This window comes from Bombus huntii, chromosome 15 (assembly GCF_024542735.1).
Source record: "Bombus huntii isolate Logan2020A chromosome 15, iyBomHunt1.1, whole genome shotgun sequence".
NCBI classification, from domain to species: domain Eukaryota; kingdom Metazoa; phylum Arthropoda; class Insecta; order Hymenoptera; family Apidae; genus Bombus; species Bombus huntii.
In genome coordinates, this window is record NC_066252.1 from 4,725,293 (window position 1) to 4,746,521 (window position 21,229).

The 21,229-nt window shown below is 38.7% G+C and overlaps 1 protein-coding gene across 2 annotated transcripts in view; it reads right to left on the reverse strand.

Moving 5' to 3' along the window:
• Positions 1 to 21,229, reverse strand: part of LOC126873697 (disintegrin and metalloproteinase domain-containing protein 10-like) — a 164,254-nt gene that overhangs the window by 97,269 nt on the left and 45,756 nt on the right. For both annotated transcript variants that reach the window (XM_050634826.1, XM_050634825.1), the window contains one exon: positions 12,477 to 12,598. In XM_050634826.1, coding sequence (XP_050490783.1) covers positions 12,477 to 12,588 — 112 coding nt within the window. In that variant the 5' untranslated portion in view covers positions 12,589 to 12,598. The remainder of the gene's footprint in view (positions 1 to 12,476; positions 12,599 to 21,229) is intronic.

The window sequence follows — 21,229 nt, forward strand, 5'->3', positions numbered from 1 at the left end:
GTGCTTGAAAACTTGTGCCAACAAGGTACCATTGTTGCTTCGGTATGTATACGCGTGTTTGGACTCTATACGCTGCAAACGAACCATGAATAGTTGCCCTTTCTTTCTACCCACGACTCGCTTCGTCTTTTCGAACATCGTGTTTTCGTCCCACGGTTCCTATCGACTTCGTTTTCCTTCACAGCATAGTCGAGAATTCGAGATTGAACGTCCGTCTGCTAGGACGTTCGACACTTGTCGTCAGGAATTCGCCACGCTCCTTTCCAACTTTTCGGAGTGAATCTTCCGTGGAGATTGAAAAATACGTATTTTCAGATTGAATACGTGTAACGCATTCATGAATTTCCAAGTAAACGTAACGATTCCTTATCCAATTCACGAGTTACTTTGTAACTTTTTTGATCTTGGACGACCGTCGGTTTAACTAGATTCACAGAAAAGACAGGAAAAATATATTCGAAAAATATTAAATGTGTTCGAATCAAAATCAACGTTAATTTAATAACCAACGACTAGAACGAACAATGTGCTTCCATTCAGATAAGATTCAACTCTGTTAAGAATTCTCGTTCGAAACTTTTTGATCTTGGATGATAGTAGATTTAATTAAATTCGTGGCGAATGAAGAAGTTTCAACAAGAGTTACAATTTTTAACATTCAAAATGCGCTCGAATCAAATTCAAGGATAATTTAATAACCACCGAGTGGAATGAACAATGTAGTTTCATTAAGATAAAGTTCAACTCTGTTAAAAAATCTCCCTTGAAATTTGTTGATCTTAGATGATCGTAGATTTAACGCGTAAATTGTATTTGGATCAGATGGAAGGTTAATTTAATAACCAACGAATAGAATGAACAATATGTTTCCATTAAGATAAGGTTCAACTCGGTTAGAAATTCTCTGCTGGAACGCAATTAAGTTATCTGACTGTGGAGTTAAGTTAGACAACGTTACGTGTCGCAGAAAAATGTTGCAGTTTCGAGCTGAGGTTCCTTCACGCGATTCTTGTGTACGCTCCTTAAGACAAAGTGGTCGACGAGAGGTGACAACATCTGGCCATTAGTTTGAAATACCGCCATAGCTGACCGTATCTTACCTTCACCCTCTCCCTAGCGATGTCATTTTTATACCTTTATACCCCATTAAATCCGCTCAATCTTTGCGCTCCGTTTCAACCCTCCCACCTAACCAACCCCCACGAGGGCGAGAAAATTGTTCCGTAACCTTTGATATTTCTACGTTCATCGACTGACTCATTATCGGAAGGATTCGCTCCTGTTCCCCTTTTCATTATTCCCCCGAAATCGAGAAACATCTGCTTCCTGGCTGTATGTTAGATACGCATAAAAAACTTCTAAAAATTATATAAATATCCGAAGACTCGAGTTTGGCTCGGTTTATTAAAGTATTTTTCCAATCGATTGGTTCGTGATAAATGTTCACCACGATCAAAGTTATGTAGCTAGTGTAAGAAGACATAGGAATCGCGTAGGCCGATACGCGCTTAGAGTTCATTGCTGCGAAAGTTACGGCTGACAGTTTCGGTATACAACCGAGTAATATATTCCCAGTGGCCATAAATTTCCAATTAAGCGGCAAATGAATATGAACCGCTTCGTACGTTTTTATCGTTGCCGCTTAAAGCTGTGCTGTAAGGTTGAGATTCTGTTTCGACGCCCCTTATTAACCCTTTTCGCCCTCAATCTGTTCGTACCGGCGTGGCATTACCAAACGTTCTTTTGGTCCGGTGATTTCGCGCGGCAGACCGCCTATATATTTCAATCAAGGTTGATCGCATAGTCGATGGCGGAGAGAATGGGACTGCGTTCCAACTTCGTATTCGTGCAGCTTTCCTCGGTTTCTTTCGAATCTAACTAAAGGAAGACTTACATATAATATTATGATTCATATCGTTGGTTCTATTAAAATTTAATCAGCTTCCATGACGTTCAACAACCCAAGTAACTCGATTCGAAGAATGGTTAATTAACGGAGGAAAAACCTGGTTGATTTACGAACCACACCTTCTAATGATATGCAATTAACGTGGAACAATGGGGCCATAGAATTAGAAGCACTCCGTTGATTGCGTTTAAAGAATTAATCACTGGCAATCAAAGCGCCTCCGTAAATCTTCGAGCTGGTGTGTTCCCATGGAGAAGCTATCGATTATTAGGGTAGTGAATTGAACGCGTTTGCTCCAAGGTAAAGCGGAACGGTGTGCAAAGTACGTGTGCGCGTCGTCTCTGTTGCCGTTCGATTAAACTCGCCGTTTATTTGATGGTGTCTGTCTTTCCGAAGCTCCTGTTGCCTTTTCTCCGATCGATCGATATTTGTTCATTATTAGCGGCGAAAATACCAACGATATTTTCATTAACGAAACATCCTCTACAGGAAAAATCTTTTTATCGTTTGGGGTTTTAATCTTTACGAGGGAAAATATTTCTCATTTTCCACGTTTGGGAGAAACGGGAGTCGCCGGTTGCGCGAGTTTGTTAATCAATGTACAACCGTAGAGCCAAGTTAGAGAAACGTATTTCCTCGTTGAAGAAAAATGACGAATAGTTGGTCGGTAATCACCGAACCGTGGCGGTGGATAAGCGAGACGAGGAAGGAGAAAGAGGAGGAAGTTTTTCACGAGCCAAGAATCACGAGTTCTTGAAAACGGCCAAGGAGCTTTTCAGCACGGGTGCATAATGTGCCTGAGATTCGGCGAGCCGTGAAATGCTAAGAAGTAATTATCCTGTTACCACCAGCTGTTACATCCTCCTCCTTCAAGACGAAGAAATTCGTTTCCGCCGCGACCCGTGCTTCTCCTTACCCCGTGCTTTTCTGCACTTCCTTCATTCTCAAGGCAAATATTTCTTCGAAAACAATTATCGTGTGTATCAAGAGTCCGTAAATTACTTTCACGGTTTTTAAATGTGAGGCTAATTCGCCGAAACCAATTTTCAATCTCGAAGATTATTTTAGACGCTCGAGCTTTTCTTATATTCAAATGGATTTCTTTGAAGGTTTTTAATTATTTCGTGACTACGAATGAGTTTCAGATTTTTATACGAAATTTTTGAACGCATTCTATTCCATTTTAATTAAGGAGGAACACGTAGTTGGGTCGAAGTTAACAAAATTAAAATTGCTTCTTAACTTCTCAATATGGAGAAGAACATTTACGAAAGTTTTCATGAACATTTAAGGTTGGTGGAAAGTATATGCTACTCGACGTCTGTTTCGCTTTATTAAACGTCATTTGTGCTCGACTTACAACTTCCTTTAAAGATTGACTCTGTAACCTAAGTTCGATCAATAAGTAATCTACGCGGGAGTGACTAATTTCCAATGCATTACTAGCATGATGTAGACGATGGACGCCGCACAAAAGATTATTATGCGAAACGCTCGCTTGTTAACGCTCTGATGGAGCTTTTATGCGCTGTCAAATCGATCGCAAAGTGCTAAAGGTTCCGGTGTTTCGTATTTCGGACCACGGTTATTCACCGTGTAATCGTCGAATTGTGGAAACCTAAGATCGAATTTGGCAGAACGGTCGCAGAATTGTCTCTGGGTACAGCTTGGAAATTTAAAGCGTCGAAAGTCGAGGCACGCCATTCGCTTCGACATCAAAGACTGATGGAGTACGGAAAGCTGAGGTAGTCTCTAGACGTGCAACGAAATTCTGGCTGTAATTCGGCGTACCGTGGACGCGAGGAAAATACGCATTAACTTGATTAGAACGTTCGGTTTTCGATTCCATCCTCGTAATCTTCTGCTGCTTTGTCACTGTAAATGTCAGTACTTGAGTCAAACTGAACGCTGGTTCTACTTGACGATTTTTATTTAAGATCAGATAAAACGACACGTTATTTCAAAATATTTTGTGGTCGATAAAACAAGAAACGAATATCAGGCATCAAACTAGAGTTAATATGCAAATTAATCTCTTATTAAAAATAACCTATGTCACTTCATTCATATTCATATTCATATTCATTTAATCATTACAAACATAGTGACTAAACTGTGAAGGTTTTGATATTAAAAAGGTATTTGCATGACAAATCATTTTTAATAAGTATATTAAAGAAATAAAAAAATACAATCCTCTGTTAGATATTTTAAGAAGAGCCGTTCTTATACACTTTTACAAATACTTAAATTCTTCTACATTACGTGTACCCAAAATAAAACACGAAATAAAGCGAGGTCTGTCTACACGCTATACTAACTATTATAGTATCGTAAATATAATAATAATTAGTTTATTAATAATAAATGGATTAAACAGAAAACAATGGTTATTTAACATGAACTAATCGCAATAACGTATTATAATTAATTAACAACTCTCGTCAGCACAGATTCAACTCTCTCTCAACAACGCTAGCAACACTATCTCGACAACGCAATCCGCATTCTCTGGCTTCTCAACTCATACTGCCGTTAATTCGTTTATGTCTCTTAGCAACCCTTTGTCTTTTGTCTGATATCTTTTCTTTAAGCCCCATCATGCACACCTTCTCCTGTTGCTAATTTCTGCTGCTTTATTTCACGTATATAAGTGAAATGCGTTGAATGGACTGCATACGTTAAACAATTAGAGAAGAAGAACTTAGACAGTGAATGTCTCACCTACCAGATCTTTAACAAAGAGCTGTATATTCAATATTTTATATATATCTCCACTTTACGTGTATCCTTCACATTTTTGTACCTTTGAATCTCCTATAAATGTCTAAAAATCTATCAATGAAACACTTATTGGTTTCCAAGCTCTTAATATATGGCCATTCTAAAAAGTTTCTCACCCTCAATCACAAATTACCCTAAAGAATCTCTGTCTCATTTCGCATTCTGATATCGGTCCTGATTAAATTTTCATCTCTAGATAGAAGGGTCCGGAGAAGGGGGATAGCTCTTTTACCGCTGGGCCGAGGAGTAACCGGCAGAGTGGATTGCTGTGGTGGAAGAAGCGACTTGACCCCTCTACGTTGGCGAGCGTACGGGCAAACTCCGCGAGAGCATGGCGAACAAGATGATGAGAGGTGGCGGTCGGCGGAGCGTAAAATATGAAGAAGTAATCATCCTGGTAGCAGCTGGCAGGACTTACTTCGAGACGAAGGTTAGGAACGACGCTTCCAGGAGACCCCCGTGTGGCTGAGCGCGGGCTGGAACATCGGAAGGGAGGGGTTGTCACGGTGGTTGCGGTGGGCGACGGAGAGGGTGAAACGGGGTGGATGTCGTCTACGGGTCGTGGAAGTAGAGGACAGTAAATTCAGTGAAGCATAGATTGCAGTCGAGGATTCCAGCCTGGGGTCGAGCTTAATTTCGCGGCCACCTGGAAATCCTTTGGTACCGTGCCAACTCATTGCTGGATTCATTCATAACGAAAGAGACATACAGCCCTCAAAGGTATCGTGCGCCCTGCCTCCTCTCCACCCACCGCTGTCCTGTCTTTGTCTCTCTGATAATTATAAATAGACAATTTTGACTAGGCTGGACGATTAAATCGTAGAGATTGCCGCAATTTCCGCACATCTTCACTCTTTTGTCTTAACAATGTTGGAGTACAAGTTCGACTATGACACTCTCATCATAAAGTATTCTACGTGGAAACGATATTTTATAATTGATCTCCAATTGCTGTTAGCCTTTAATTTGAAGTTCACAATCCATATTTTAAATATTGAATCTTTTTGAAGCGTATAATGTACCATAAAACTTTTCGGCGGGAGGATAAATCACAATGCTATTTCACACGCAGACAAATATTAGATATATTTTTAAAAAATAACTGGTACGAAGTTGACATCGAACAGTTCTAGAAGAAACTCTAGTTGTGAGACAAATTCTCCGGAAAAAAAGCTTCAAATTACTTGTATCATTATCCGTTGTACTATATTTTAGAATGAGAATTTAGCGATTCTATTTCCACTTCGAACAACTCTGAATTTCAAGAGATTTGGATTGTAATGGTACGCTTATACGAAGAGGGAATCATGTAGCACCAAAGGTGAGTAAGTCACCTCCTTCGGAGTTCGTGGACGTTAAATCCTCGACACGACGGTGACTACACGCCTCTAGACAATTCTCCACGCCAGGATTCTGTCAGAAAACCTAATCCAGCAGGTCGACAACATAATTAAGACGCGTCGTTTCTAACGAGATGTCTCGGTAAAGCGATGCCACCTACTCATCCCTTCGTTACGGGTATGGATAGGGACCAGCTAGAAAGCGGAAGATATTCCCATCGTGTTCCAATTACCACCATAGTGTTTGCCTTCCTTAAACAGAGAGGCGATCCTGTCAGCCACGGGATAACCGCTCCTGCATTTATCCATCGACTGTGTTAGAATTGGACGTTCGCCAGGTTTATGACATGTTCAAAGGAAATTATTATTTTTAAAAACAGATTTTAACTTTTCGGTCATTCGTGTACCAACGTTGAGGTGGTATATGATTTAGAGAGTTTGTAGCAGATTTAGATAGCATTTGTAACTTTTACTTTTCCACGCCTCAGTAGCAAGTATCCTGTCATAAATCTCGTACGTTTTAAGAGTAATACTTTATCACTCCCCCAGAGAAACGTCGCGTTAAGGACACAAAGGAAAGGAGGATACTACAGACTGCTTTTCTCACAGATAGCTGGTAACAGTACATTAGAGTTTTAACACGGCACACGGTTTAAATACAATATTCACATAGAGTTTTAACATCCAACAGCATATACACGATATCGTGTAGACAATATCGTATACTAGGATATGCTATAGAGAACAATCCTCCAACAACGTGCAATATTTGGAAATGGGAGGCAACCTTAGCAGACTGCATGACAAACGCGGTGAGAACAGAAAGTTCCAAGCCACGAATCTAAGTCATAGAGTTTGGATGGCAGTCGATGAAAACTATTCGTAGATGGAAATTGCTTTCGACGAATGGCTCGGTAGAGATGTGCACAACGGCGTTGAATTTACTCGACACCGAGGGTGGTGATCGTAGGGGTGGTTTCCTCATCTTTCGACGTCTTTAAAGAAAATTGCAATTCCTCGTAAGTGACGTTTCCCCTCTCCATGCGAACGTTTCTTTTTCCTTTCTTCTCGGTTGCCTCGTGACTCTTAGATGATTAAAAATATCTCCGCCCCTTCTGTCGAACACCGCGGGAAACATCCAAGGAGATTGCAAAGTAGCCATTTAGCGCTCTGGCGCCGATGAACGAAGAAAACGTCATTGTACGATCGTCGCTCGTCTAAAGATTCCGGGTTTCATCCGTATTTCCGGAGAAGTTGTCGTTTCGATGCTAATTTACGAGAGGATTATGAAGAGCGGATGACGAACGACTGTCTTTTATTAGACAGTGAACCGATGACTGAGGTAATCGAGGATTAGCGTGCAAACAACTCGGTTAAATTGAAACCTTGTTTCCCTCTTTTCAGGCTTGTTACTCGCGAATTTTAAAAGATAGGAATCCTGATAAATTCAGAAACTCCTTTCGACGAGCTGTCACGAAGCTTCACCGATTTAGTGGTTCGTCCGTGTTTGGGTTCAGTTTACGCTTCTATTTCGGCTCTAGTTTCTTTTATATTCACATACATTCATTTTGATGTCGATCTTTTAATCCAAGATGGGTGAAACGTAGGTTAATGAATGGCAAAATTAATGGTGTTTTATCACATAATGACGAAACGTTACGATGTGCTAAATGTATCGTGTAATTCAAGTTTGTTTACACGCAGCCAGTGCAAAATTAATATACATTTCTCATAGCGATGATGGTTTTAATATTTGGAAAACATTTCGTGTTTTAGCGAATCGAACATAATTAAACGCATTAAATAGAAATGAATCATGGCTGGTGTTGTAATTCCGTGATTGATTGTATATACGCGCAACGAGCTTAATTAATAACGAATAGTTAATAAATAACGGGATCGAGTAAACGCGGTCCTATTCTCTTAATACCGGAACACTGTGTTTTCACCGATATCGAAAACCAGGCGTCTATGAAAGCATTAATATGAAATTAACATCAAATCCTTTCTCGCGTCCTTTTAAATGACAGTTTGGTGAAAATACCTTGATTCTTGGATATTTTTGACGTTTTGAAGATCTTGTAAGCGCAAAAGACGCACTTCTGACAGAGGACTTTCTTGATTTCGACTCGGGCAGAGAGAAATATTTTCGTCTCCGTTTCCAACTCTCACTTAAATACACGTTAATATCGTTAAAACGATGTCATAATGTCTCAAGAGCTAAATCTCGAATATTTCACTCCCGGCTTGGCTATTTCAAATAGTACATTAGGATAAAATCCAAGAGAAATTACCAGCCGCTTTCAAGTTTTAATTAGAAAAATGTATCGCCCCGTCAATTTTTTGTCGTGGCAATGCACTTTTAATCACGATGCTCGTGCCCCTCGCCGAGGTGATACATTCATTACGCCCAGACTATGAATATTTATATCCTTTACACGGATTTTCGTTATCTTCTATGAAGTTGCCGCATAACCGAGGTATCGTCGCGTTATTATGCAATTTCCACTTTACAACAAATCGTCGATTGACTACGATGTCATTGTTTTACATCGAGTTGAATTAAAAACAGAAATTGTTACGTGCAACTATAACCGTTCACGAAAGTAAAATTTTTTTAAACAACGAACGAGGGAAAAATTCGCTTTACAAAGCAAGCGCGGAAGAATTTCTCGTTTTCCGCGTTTTTCTCTCTTTTGCCGTTCGGCAAAAAATTTACGCGCCGATGAAATTTAGATCTGCGTCTTTCAATTTTCACGCTTTTAGCGTGGAAAACGCGGCGTTACGTGCGCGGCACCGGTGACCCGGAAAGAATACGAGTTTTTAAATTTTATATTTGTCGAAAAGTGTATAAAGGGAACGGAGACGGACTTTTGTTGTATTTCGGTATGGATACAGTCCTAAGGGCAACCTGTGATAACGTTTCTCCGTGTAAGATAGCCATAAACATAGGCGTAAACGTGTACTCGGGACTCGGGACCATGGTGCAGGTTTTCACATGTATAGGGAGAAAGAGGCGCACAGAAACACAGTGTGACGCATACAGACGGTCCTGTTGCAAAAAGGGAGGAGTTTTGAGACGCCAACGAGGAAGGGACTTCACAAAGTTTCGGATTTTCAACTCGATTTACTCCTTCAGCGAGTGTACTTGCTTTTATGCCAGGCCCTGTTAAAGCTCGATGCTTCGTTTGCTTAGGTTTACACTGTTACATTGAATTTTGAGTGCTCATATTAGCCGCCCGTACTCGCTATTTGACTTCCGCACACGTGTTTACACGCGACTGCGACATTCTAAATCGAATCAACCACTGCACCCCTTTATTTAATTTCCTACTTTCTGTACGTATGGTGGCTTATTAATTGGACATCACAGTGTCCCAGATATCGATATTCTATACATTTGAATATAATAATGTTATAGAATTAGTTGTTCATAGATGTATTAAAACGCTTATTAGCTTAGTAGTTAATAGAACCGTCAATTTTATTTATTATATGCACACAGTATTTTGCGCGATAAGTGACAGATTAAATAACGTATTTAAAAAACGACCAATTCGTATGTTATGTTTTTAATTCCATATTTGTTCGACTGCTGTAGAAGAGTTTCAGCCATTTTTTTTTTTTTTATGTATATTCTATATTCTCAGTTGTTCATTTTTTGGACTCCTTTGACACGGACATTTTGATTGAATTTTTTAAAATTTCTATTGACGAGTTTTGTTACACTGTTATATTATTTTAAGTACTATTTAACACATGTAAGCTATATTATTTATCACAGTCGTGTAACGACATTTTGTTCGGAAATACGTGCATCTTCATTTTTAGGATATTTATATATGAAATCATTTTTTCTTTTTTCCTAGTAGAAAATAATTGTTGGTTTTCTCAGTTTGGAAAAACTCTCCACGAAGAGAGGATCGAATTAAATACGTGAAATTCGCAAAAAACAAAAATACACACTCTCTCTCCGAAATCGAACCTGGGCCAATTTATTCGAAGACAAGTACCCTGTACAGGACACGACCGTAGTTCCTTGTCATTGGTTTTATTATCCTGATATTATTCCGAATATAGTACTGCAAGAACATTAATTCACGTTAATTTGGACTCGCCGATGTAGCACATTATCGTAAACTGCAATAAATGGTTATCCAATACTCAAAATTTCACAAGTCACTCTTCTAAATATCGTACTTTACAGAAACAGAAAGTAATAGAAAAATTCACTGATATTTAGTAGAAACTGAGCCCATTCGTTGTTCTTATCTTCTATTAGGTTCAGTAATAAGTTTATTCAATTTTCTTAAATAAGTAGATACATGAATGAATTGTCAAAAAATAACTCAGACTCAAACTCAATAAAAATTTCAATATCGTTAATTGACGACGACGCTGTCTCATTAAATTTTTGTTTCGTCTATCGATGACAATCATATTTAAAGGATTCCACTTTTATCCCCATTCAAGTATGTTAAGCTTGTTAGTAGCACTCGGTGTCTAAAAATTCCTTAAAAATTACCTAGGCTTGTCAACGAGCCACTCTAGCCAGGAGCAACGTCACCTCGTAAAAACCGTGGAAATGATACGAGGGCGCATAAAGTACCGCAGTGGTCGAGCGAGCCGGCATATTGGAAACCATCCAATAACCCACTTGGCTTGCTGTATCGTTGCCACGAGAGAGGTAACAAACGCAAAAAAGAGGGACAAGCAGAGGTGTAGAGGGGCAGGAAAAGGAGTATGAAATAGAAGCAAACAGAAAGATATGCGAAATAAAAAAAAAAGAAGAGTAACAGAGCGAGAGGAGGAGAGGGGGAATAGAATAAACAAAGAGCAAGGCGAGAAAGAAAAAGAGAGTCCCGCGGCGTAAAACGAGAAATTGCAACGGATGTGGAGGAACGATAGGCCGCGAGAAAAAAAGATGACAGAAAGGGATAAGTCGTCGCGATGAAATTCAATGGCCGCAAATTTTCTCGAGAATTTATTACAGAATTTATCACGCTTTCGGCGAGTTCAAAGTTCCAACGAAACGTGGAACACGGACGAATCGGTCATGCTTTTCGCCAGCGATTTCGATATTCAAATGGTCGCGCGTGTAATTATGTTACACGTTATTGAAATTTCGTTACGCGTCGTCCGTGCGTCCGTAAAGGAGGAGCAAGAGAGAGAGGAGCTTTAAAATTGATGTAATCGAATAACACGCGCGAGAAACGTCCACGTGACTCGAATCCCGATGCTGTGTGCCATCTGCTCGTGACAACTGACGCTGCATTGTATTAAAAAATATTGCAGGTTGCTCTTGTGGACGCTCGTGCTACGTTAATCGAAAATGAAAAAACATGCCGGCGAAAATATGTGACGAACGAGAATATTTTGGTCAAATATCTTTGGGCGCTTTAATTTCGATTATTCATCCAGTAACTGTTTGCAGTATTTTTCAGCGGAATTTTTAACCTCCCCAGAGACGAGAATAGTTCCCAACTATCTATCGATCTATTTGACCGGCACTCACGATGAATCCTCGCGAACAGGTCAGTATATATACAGCTTAATATCGTCGCGATATTTCGTTGGGGAAAACCGGTCGAAAATGCCGGCCAGACTATGGCGAATCGATTCACCTCTGCATTTTAATTTCACTGGCAGGATCTTGGTTAAGAAAGAAAGGAAATCGTCTAGTGGCTCTTTCACCACCGACCAACCGGAATTCGCCTCTTTTTTCCTCCGTCCGCCGACTAGAAGATTCAGGAATAAGCGCGAAGTGCTTTCATTAGAGTCAGCGCGTGAATTTCTCGTTGGATGCGTCCGGTTCGAAGCTCAATCCCCTGTTGGTTATCGTACACTGTACCTTCTTCCATAATACATTTTTTTCTTCGTTTCCCTTCTCTTTTTCTCTCTTCTTTCTTTTTCTTTTTTTTTTTTTAGTACGCTTAAATATATGAAAAATGCGAGAAAAAATTCCGAGGAAAATGAACCGCAAACGTTTGAAAGTAGTCCGAGTTGAAATATCCACGGTAATCAGCGAATGGATAATTGAATTACGGCAATGAGTTGCCACGGTAACAAAAATTGTTCACCTTTAAACTAAATGAAAGTTGAGAGATTGTTTTTTATCCCTTACTGTGAGGAATATTTCGCCGAGCGACAATGTATGTAATTTCGAGCAAACGCGAGGACCGCGCGATTATTATTTTCTTTTACTTTGACATCGAGAACCGCGCAGTTCTGACAATTTCCGCATAATGAACCGGGCTCTTCAAAAATGCTGAAAATCAAATGCCAGACGCTCCCGTTTTATTTTACAGCTATTTCGCTTAATGTTCACATTCAAGCGCGTTTCGTTTTAACAGATTACCTCTGTGCTATTAACGATCGTGCCTGTTCGCTCGCGATGCCCCTTTTCCACTAAAAAAATTCTAACAAACTCGTTGTCCACTTACCCTCAAGGGTTCCGCTGTAGGCGTGCAATGGATCGAATGCAATTTGTCGACCATTCGATCCCTCGAAGACCACGTTTTCATCGAATAAGCTCGTATCCCTCGTAAGCCTCATCTTAAAGACCCTGGAACAGAGAGAAGGTCAGATTACACATAATTGAGGGATAAAAGTTAATTTTCTTTCATCTGGTACCAATTTCTGGTAATTTATACTCATACGTGTAGCAATCAAGTTTGTCTATTATTACATGAGCAAGTAGATTATCTAGTTATTTCAATCTAAAATTTCATCATAACCTAATAAGACTTTCTTATATGACAGAAAATAGATTACATGTAGAACTCGTATAAATTATGTGTTCGTTGTATAATAATTTCTACATAAATGCATGAACAATCGATTATTAGATATTAGTGCGCAATACATTCCGCGCAACTTACCGCTTCGTTGAAAGATTTATATACAGCGTACACAATGTCTCTACATCTTTGCCGAGTAAAAAATAATGTTTTCACGTAATAATCGAATAAACTATACGCTGTATGTAGTTCAAAATGGATACCACGATCGGCGATAAATACTTCAATTCAAAATAAACGACATAAAAATAATTTAAACGAATAGATATTCGATCATATTTCTCGTTCGGTAACAAACGTTCATCGACATATGATGTTTTCACGAAATCGCGATACACCGGTATTGTAAATGTAATTCAACTCGATTTACTAGATTCGGAACGATGAATTACAAACGCAATATTGGTTTTGCAAAGAGAGGGCAGAGTAAAATATATAACGTAGCAATAATAGATATAATAATAGTCTTTTTTTGCTGGCTACGAATTGACTTTGCGCACAGCACTCGATCGGTCAGCTTTTCATCAACTAGTTGATTCTCAGTCGATTCCCAATTATTCTGATTAATCCCATTTCTCCCATTCTTACTTCTTCGAAAATAAATCAGGAAAAAGAAATGTAACAACGATTTCGCAAAAATCAGGTTTTTCTCGTACTTCGTTAAAAAATTTCCATTCAATTTATATCAGGTCGTTCCGTAAGTAATTTCGTTCCCTGCTTTGCATTCTGAATTTTAATAACTTTTTGAAAAGTTAAATTCAAAGATTATCAAACAATTGAAAGACTTCCTTATACAACAATTTTTACCAACTAATAGTATTAGTAAATTGACTAGTTACAAATAATATTTTATGAAATAGGATATTAAGGGAACATGTAATTTGTTTGATTAACAAACCTGTTACCATTCTGGAAAGGTATTTATTAGTATTGGTAACTTGTAAAATTTCACTAATAATATTAATTCAATAGCGCAAGGAGCCTAAGATAATACATTATCCTTCAATGAAAGAAGTAAACTTCATTCGTTTAAAATTACACATATTCACAGACATTTGTGCCTTAAGTTTAAGTTAGATATGTAAATTACTTATGGAATGATCGCGTATCTCCGAGTTTCGTACCAAAGCTTCTAGGCATTTAGACTGAGAAACACTGCGACAAGGGGAACTAAACTTCACGGGACAGGTGTGTCACATAATAATCGCGCGATGTAACGCAACGAGGGCCACATATTACGTTGCAACCAGTCCCTTACGTGTTCGAGCTAGTCGTGCGCGAGGTTTACACGCGACCATGCTCTCGTACAATCGATAATCCGATCGGGAGGGGTCGATGTTTTCACCTAATTATTGTCTAAGCCCACGATAGTCTATCGACCGAGGTCCGCTCTCCTTTCATAGTTAACGTTCCGCTGATTTCAATCATTCATCATGGAGAAAGCTGGCTCGCGTTTGTGCACGCGGATGTCACCGTGATAATGTACCTAATGAGACATTGAAAGCAACGCGTGCAGGATTAATTCGCGCTGATGAAGTGGTTATCGACTGTCGAACGCTTTTCCCCTGTGTGCACGGCTTTATCTCCTACGCGGGGCGGAAAGATTGATGAAACCTGGTAATTTCATGATCGCACGTAGTCGTCGATGAATTCATCGAACACGACAGGCTTTGTTTCTCACGTTAAAGAAAGTTAAGGTAAAATAGCGTTATTTCAATCTCACATTTGAGTCAGGCCAAGTAATTCAGCTTGTAATTCTATGAATATTTATTAAGCGACCTACATTTGAAAACCGACTGTTTGACTCGTTGGTAGAGACGTGATAAAAGGCAAGATACATCCTTAATATCCTTTCGTTATTACATTAAGAACGACCGATGTCTACTATACAACAAGTTTGATTATTCCGTGCAAAGTTCGAGATTGAATTTTTAAATATCGAAGCTTACATGATTGGAATAATTCTTTCCTATGACAATCTTACTATAACTATATATACTATATTACTATATATATACTACACATATACTATGTACGATGGAAATGAGAAAAATATCATTTTTAAGATAACGAACGGGGGTGTCCCTTTTAACCGAAGACGTAATTTCTGGATCGAGGACCAAGCCCTTGTGGTTTTCGTTCGAGTTCAGAGGAGCTGCTCTATTCTGAAAAGTTTCTCTGTTTGACCTGGATCGCGTGTAAGAAGATAAACTTCGATCTGACTTCTCGGGAAAACAATGTAAACTCGTAAAGTCGAAAGGTAACGGAGGAAGAAAGCGGGAAACGAAGAACGGAAGTATTATATGTAAATGCGCAACGATTCGTGAGAGAGTTCATTTTTAACCAATTTATGCAGCAAGTTAATAGCTGATTGTTTTGTATGCGAAATAACGTAAATTGAAGCGCGCTCGACCGTCATACTTTTAGCAACTAATATCACGATGTCAGAGGGTAGCTAATGCAACCAAATTGGTAATGTTATCGTGTACTACAGGGAGCATTAATTAAATTACAGCGACACGTTAATTACCATATCGCTGTACCAATAATCATTTCACACGATGTAACGCGTGATTTAGATACGGTCTGCCTCGCTGGTAAGCGCGGATATGCGCGTAAAAAATTTCGACATCGTCCTTAATGCTCTTCGCGGTAAATTGTTATGCAGCCAACGAAGACGATAATGTTCGTTACTCTATATGTAAACCCCGTTAAAAGCGTGTAATAGTAGGAAAAAAGAATCATACATATTTATACGAGTGAACGTCGAAGATTTAACATTCCTGCAAATGCGTAATACATATAAATGCCCATTATGCGAAAGTAATTACGGAATTGGTAGGTTGAAAATTTACATTCAGAGGGAGCGACGAATTCGAATGGCTGGGATTTAATGAATTTCCATAATGGACCGAGGCCGAGACGCAAGGAGAAGCTTTAGCTGGATGGAAAAACTGCTTGAAACATGCGCAGCCCCGCTGTTTCTTCAAGAAATACCGCTCGCCTTTGGAACCTCGTTTCTTCCTTGGAAAAATAGTTTTTTTCAAGCCAATAACGTTTAAGCGGAACGAGCAACACTGATTTACACGATTGAAAAGCTAATTCGAGACTCATCCTATTAAAGAAACGATGAAATAGTCGGAACGAATGTAACTGTTCAAACAACGTTCCCGATTGGTTGAATTTTCGCGTATACGAACTGACCATCGTGCCAGAGTAACTCATTAGCCAACAATTTTAGTTAAAATGAGTTAACTAGTTCGTTGTGCTCGCACAAGTGACTTGGCTATGAAACAAATCTCGTTAAAATAATTTGTGCCAGTCATTAACCGAATACCAGCCATCACTTAGCTTACAATTAGACAACAAATTCTAGCAGTTGAATGAGCACAAAAACTGGAATATTTAATAGCGAATGGAAAACGAACCAACCAATCAACGGATTAAATCTTTTTTTTAATAAAACTATCCTACGGTCGTTGAGAAGCGATCTCTTCAACGCGTCGCCGCTTCGAAACGCAATTGCCCAACAATTGTTTCGCGACGAAAGAAAAGGCAGCATAATATCCTCTTTTCTGTGTAATAACGAGAACCGCAAAAAAGAAGCAGGGAATAAGGAAGCGGATTACAACGTTCTATAACGTGCGTAAACGATTCACTGTGCCGCTATGTGCCGCGCGCTAACTCTCATAGAAGTTACTCAACAGTAATCATATTGCATAAACGTTAATGTAACGCGAAAACTGCTGTTCGGAAAGCAGAGTATTGGAAGCCGTAAACAATTTTACCGCGCCATTTATTTCATGATCGAGACTCAATTTCTTTCGCTGAGTCGATTTTAAATATATAGAATAAGGGTAAAATGGATATTAGAATCAAACATTAATTTCGTTTATTCTCTTGAGACACATTTGAGGTTTGATTCGAAGTACGGAAAGCACAGAACTGAAATTGAGAGTTTCGAAGATACGTCGATTGATTTTATCCCAAAAATAATAAATTAATAATAAAAGTAGGAACTAAGTTAGGTATTAATTCTGAAGGATTTCTTCCCTCTTTTCTTTTTCTTCCATTCCTTCCTTTATTTCCCTTTCCTTCGTCCTTATTTTCTTTCTTCCTCCCTTACTTAGGCCTATCAGAAGTGATCAATCAGATCTGTATTCCTTACGCTAGTTATTTTTCCAACTCTGCACAATACATTTTCGCCACTTTCTTCAACTTTTTAAAAACATCGATTGCCATAACAATGTGCCATTACATTGGTTTTTTGCCAAACTTCGTACATTTATCTATCATAGTTATTTTTACAATGCTGGTATCTTTGAATTTAACGAATTCTCTTCCCTACTATGTAAGTACAATAAAATACTTCCTTTTAGCCATCAAGCAATATAAAAATTAGGAAATCGATAAAAAATAGATTGGATCGTGCTTTGTGCCTGTGATTTTCATGTGGAGATGAATGGAATATTGTTCACAAACGTATTTCAGCAATGCACAATTTCAAAATTGTGAAATTGGTAAAGTTCTATGCAAGCAATGCGCGAACATCGTTCTTTCTCTGTTACGTTAAGAAATAACAAGAAAGCAGTTGGGTCAGACTGATTTTCATCAACAGATACGCCATGTTCGACAGAGTAGTACATCCGCAAAGCAGCAATCAACAATTTCGTCTGATTCCTCCTCGCGTAATTGCCAAGTTTGTCGTTGCATTATGTAAGTGAGTGCATTATGTACGTGAGATTACTGTGTGAATCTTAAGGAAGCCATGCATGGAGAAGTTTGCCTGTCGGAAAACATAAGACTCTGTCACCCCCGGTAGCTCGCGACAAACAGCTGAACGAACACCGACAGCCGACATATCGAACGCATAAATCCATGACTCTTTACATTTCACTGCTACGTTCATAGTAACTTTTGAAATTGATATATACGGAGACGCGAAGAAAAGTTTGATACGAAAGCGCAACGATATGCATTATGTGAAATAAAAATTGCACGAGGCTTTTCCAACTTCCCACCGATAATCGATAGTGTCTTTCCTATTTCTATCAATCTCTCTAGACGCGATTATCACGATAAATATAATTCCATAACAAATCCGTTTATCAAAGATATACATTTTTCTTAAATACTAGGTCTCTATGATAAGCTGTTAGGGCCGCATGGATGTGTAACATTTCTATTCTTGAGAATTTAGAAATTTCATTATTTAAACCAAGTACGTCTCGATTTCCAGGCCTTTACGATCCCTTCTCTTCGGCATTTAAATTAAATGAATTATATTTTTGTATATTTCTGCATATTATTAATTTATAATTCCAGCTATATAAAAAGCAAACGAATAATCGCCAGCAGAAGAGAGTCTCTGAATTGTTAAAGACTGAAGAGCAACTACTAAAAGTGGATGCTCTCTGGATGAACCGGAAGCTGAACCGCTCAATAGTACGTGCAGTGGGCACACAATAGCGACGTCGATGCACATTATTCACATGTGCCGAACACAATACACGGAAGCGGTTCGCGAAGATGCTAGCGCCCATTGGTCGAGTATGCAAACGACGTTCACGTTAGACGGGGAAGGAAACAACTATTCCCAAAGTTTGGATACGGGGTGCGTATCTGCGCGACATTACTCGCCAGATAGCAATATCGTGTGCAGATTTGCATCGGACGTGCTGTGACATTCTACCTCCGAACGGATTGTACGCGTGTGCGCGCGCGTTTTCGAGGAAAGCGAAATATCCTAGAAACGCGACGTTTCTAATTACGATACGACGGCAGTTTCAGATGTTACAGGAAGTCAGACAATGGCTGGTATTTCTTAATTAGCGTTCGTCTGGTACTAATTACCAGCGACAATTTCTAGATAAAAGCGAGCCAGCTTTTAGAGGCCGTTTAATAATATTGCCGATAATTGATTTATGATTCGTGAAAGACATCGCGTTTAGAATGGAAACGCGCGAGAGAAATCAAACGGTATAATACGTCGGCGAATTAACGTTTGCTTGAATTAATTAGAGCAGCCTGAATTTTGTCAGGCTTCCGTACGAACCAAATTGCCTAATAATTCCATCGGCTATTGATTATCAATTAATTTAAGTTTAAATGCTAGCAGGGTAATTAATCCCACGTCGTTCGATATTTATGCAAAATTGAATTAGAACGAGCGAACGTTATGAGAATATTAATCGATTTATTCGGCCATCGGTTCTGTAATGAAATTTTAGTTCGTCCATTTAGATTATAAAAAATTGAATACGTTACACGTTCCCACTTGACTCTATTTCCAGGCTTTCTACTATAATTTCGTATTTAAAGGTTCGCATAAAATTCGCTTTATGCTTAACAAGAAACCACGACAATGGGCTTTCAATGTCTTGCGGTGCTGCTCAGCGAAACTCCTTCAAACTTTTCCCGCCTCGTTTTGTATAACATCTTCATTTTGGCAATAACCATTTTGCTACTAATTTAGGAGTTATATTAACACTAAATCTAAAAAAATTCTTTCTGCAAAAAAAAAAAAAAAAAGAAAAAAAGAAGAAGGAAGACACGCTTCCCACCATCTAAGCGATCTGCCTGTCTGAAATAAGTTTGAAAGGTTGAGCAACAGAGAGATGGTCTGAGAAACGCGAATATTTATGGAAATTCCTGGTTACAGTTGGCTGAATCGTGGCATGAGAATTATCGTCGAGGCACGCGTTATCCCGTTATTGCTCAATTTACGCGAGAACGACGCTCGCCTCCTCGAAAGGACGATTAGTCAGGAGCGGTGAGTGATGCATGTACCATTGAGAAATGGGATTAGTTGCAAGGGTAATGCACGCTCCACCCACGACAACCTCGTTTGCCTCGTAACATACATTCACGAGAGGGACACGTTCACGTGTACACGGCTTCACGCACGTCGGAGGAAAACGCGGGAAGTAAAAGCCATTTCTTGCGCTCCCTTACCCGTTGCTTTATGCTATCGTTCGTGGAACGATCTTTCCCAGCTGATTAATACCCTTGGACGTGCCCACTTCCCTGTCCCTTCATTCAAATGGTTAAATATATATATGTATATATATATATATATATTGTGTTAATTTAAAATATAATATATTAGTAATAATTTAAATGTTTGTTTTATCTATCTTATAAATAATCTTATAAAATGATACATTTATGTGTCTGATAAACTGTAATCGTTTCTATTGGAGTCTTATTTGCTTAATGAATTAATAATTTCACTCGACACAAGCAATGTATTCATTATGATTAAATATTTCCATACGATACGAAGTAGCTTTCTTATTCATTCCAGCGTTTAAGTATTTACTCATGTGAATTTAAATAATACAACAGTTTAGCAATAATTTAAACGTTTATCTCGTCCAATCTGCTGTCTTGTTGTGACAGCCCAAGTACAGACTCATAAATATAACAGCTGGTTGAAATTGCATAAAATTATATATGTGACTAAGATTAGACATTTCTACTGGAAGTCCGCTCGCTTAATACATCCGATAAATTCACTCGATTGTAAGTAATGTATAAAGTATAAAGTAAAATAAAGTATAATAACTTCCGGATTAAATACTTCTATCACACTCTCCCAAAGCTTCCTTTCTGAGTTCTATAAACAACCTTCCCGATTAATGTTTTTCGATACACCTATCTGTCTATCCATACGTTTCTACTTGATTCTATCTTGAGTCTACTTTTTCAAAAAGTGAAGTATGTAGCAACAATGTTAGTCTGACTAACTTTGGACGTTTCTACTGAAATTTCTGATTTCTTCTTGACTATGGGTGTTTCTACTGAAAAAACGTATAATAACATCATGATTAAATATATGCATTGCACTTCTACAAAACTTTCTTTCCGATGCTATCAACAACTTCTCTGATTTATTAATATTCTTGAACTTGCCCACCTTACTTACACTAATGATTATGGAAATGGTTTGTTAATAAAATAAAAATTTTTCTCCTTTATTACATTTCATGTACTACTATTAATGGGAACGAAGAGGAAGCAGTCGTTCTTAACAAAGTAGGAAAATTGAATGTAAATATATTTGGTAAGTATATACTAGAGACGTAATAAACGTAAGAGGAACAAACAGAACTTAATAGAATCTCTCATCGGTAGCAAAAGATAGTTCGATAAACAGAGTTTAATAAGCAGAGAATCGTTAGTCCATGATACCGAGGTAGAAACACGCGCAGCACCTACAACCCACATGGAGAGAGGTGGTCTACCCTGTTTGCCTCAGTCGAATCGATTTCGAATTGATTTTGGTACACTCTCTGGGGTACCCTTTTGCCGATCGGCACGTCCGAATTTCTACAATTAGAAGATGTAATTGGCCCGAACGCAATAAGTATCGATATTAAGGTTAATTGGAAGCG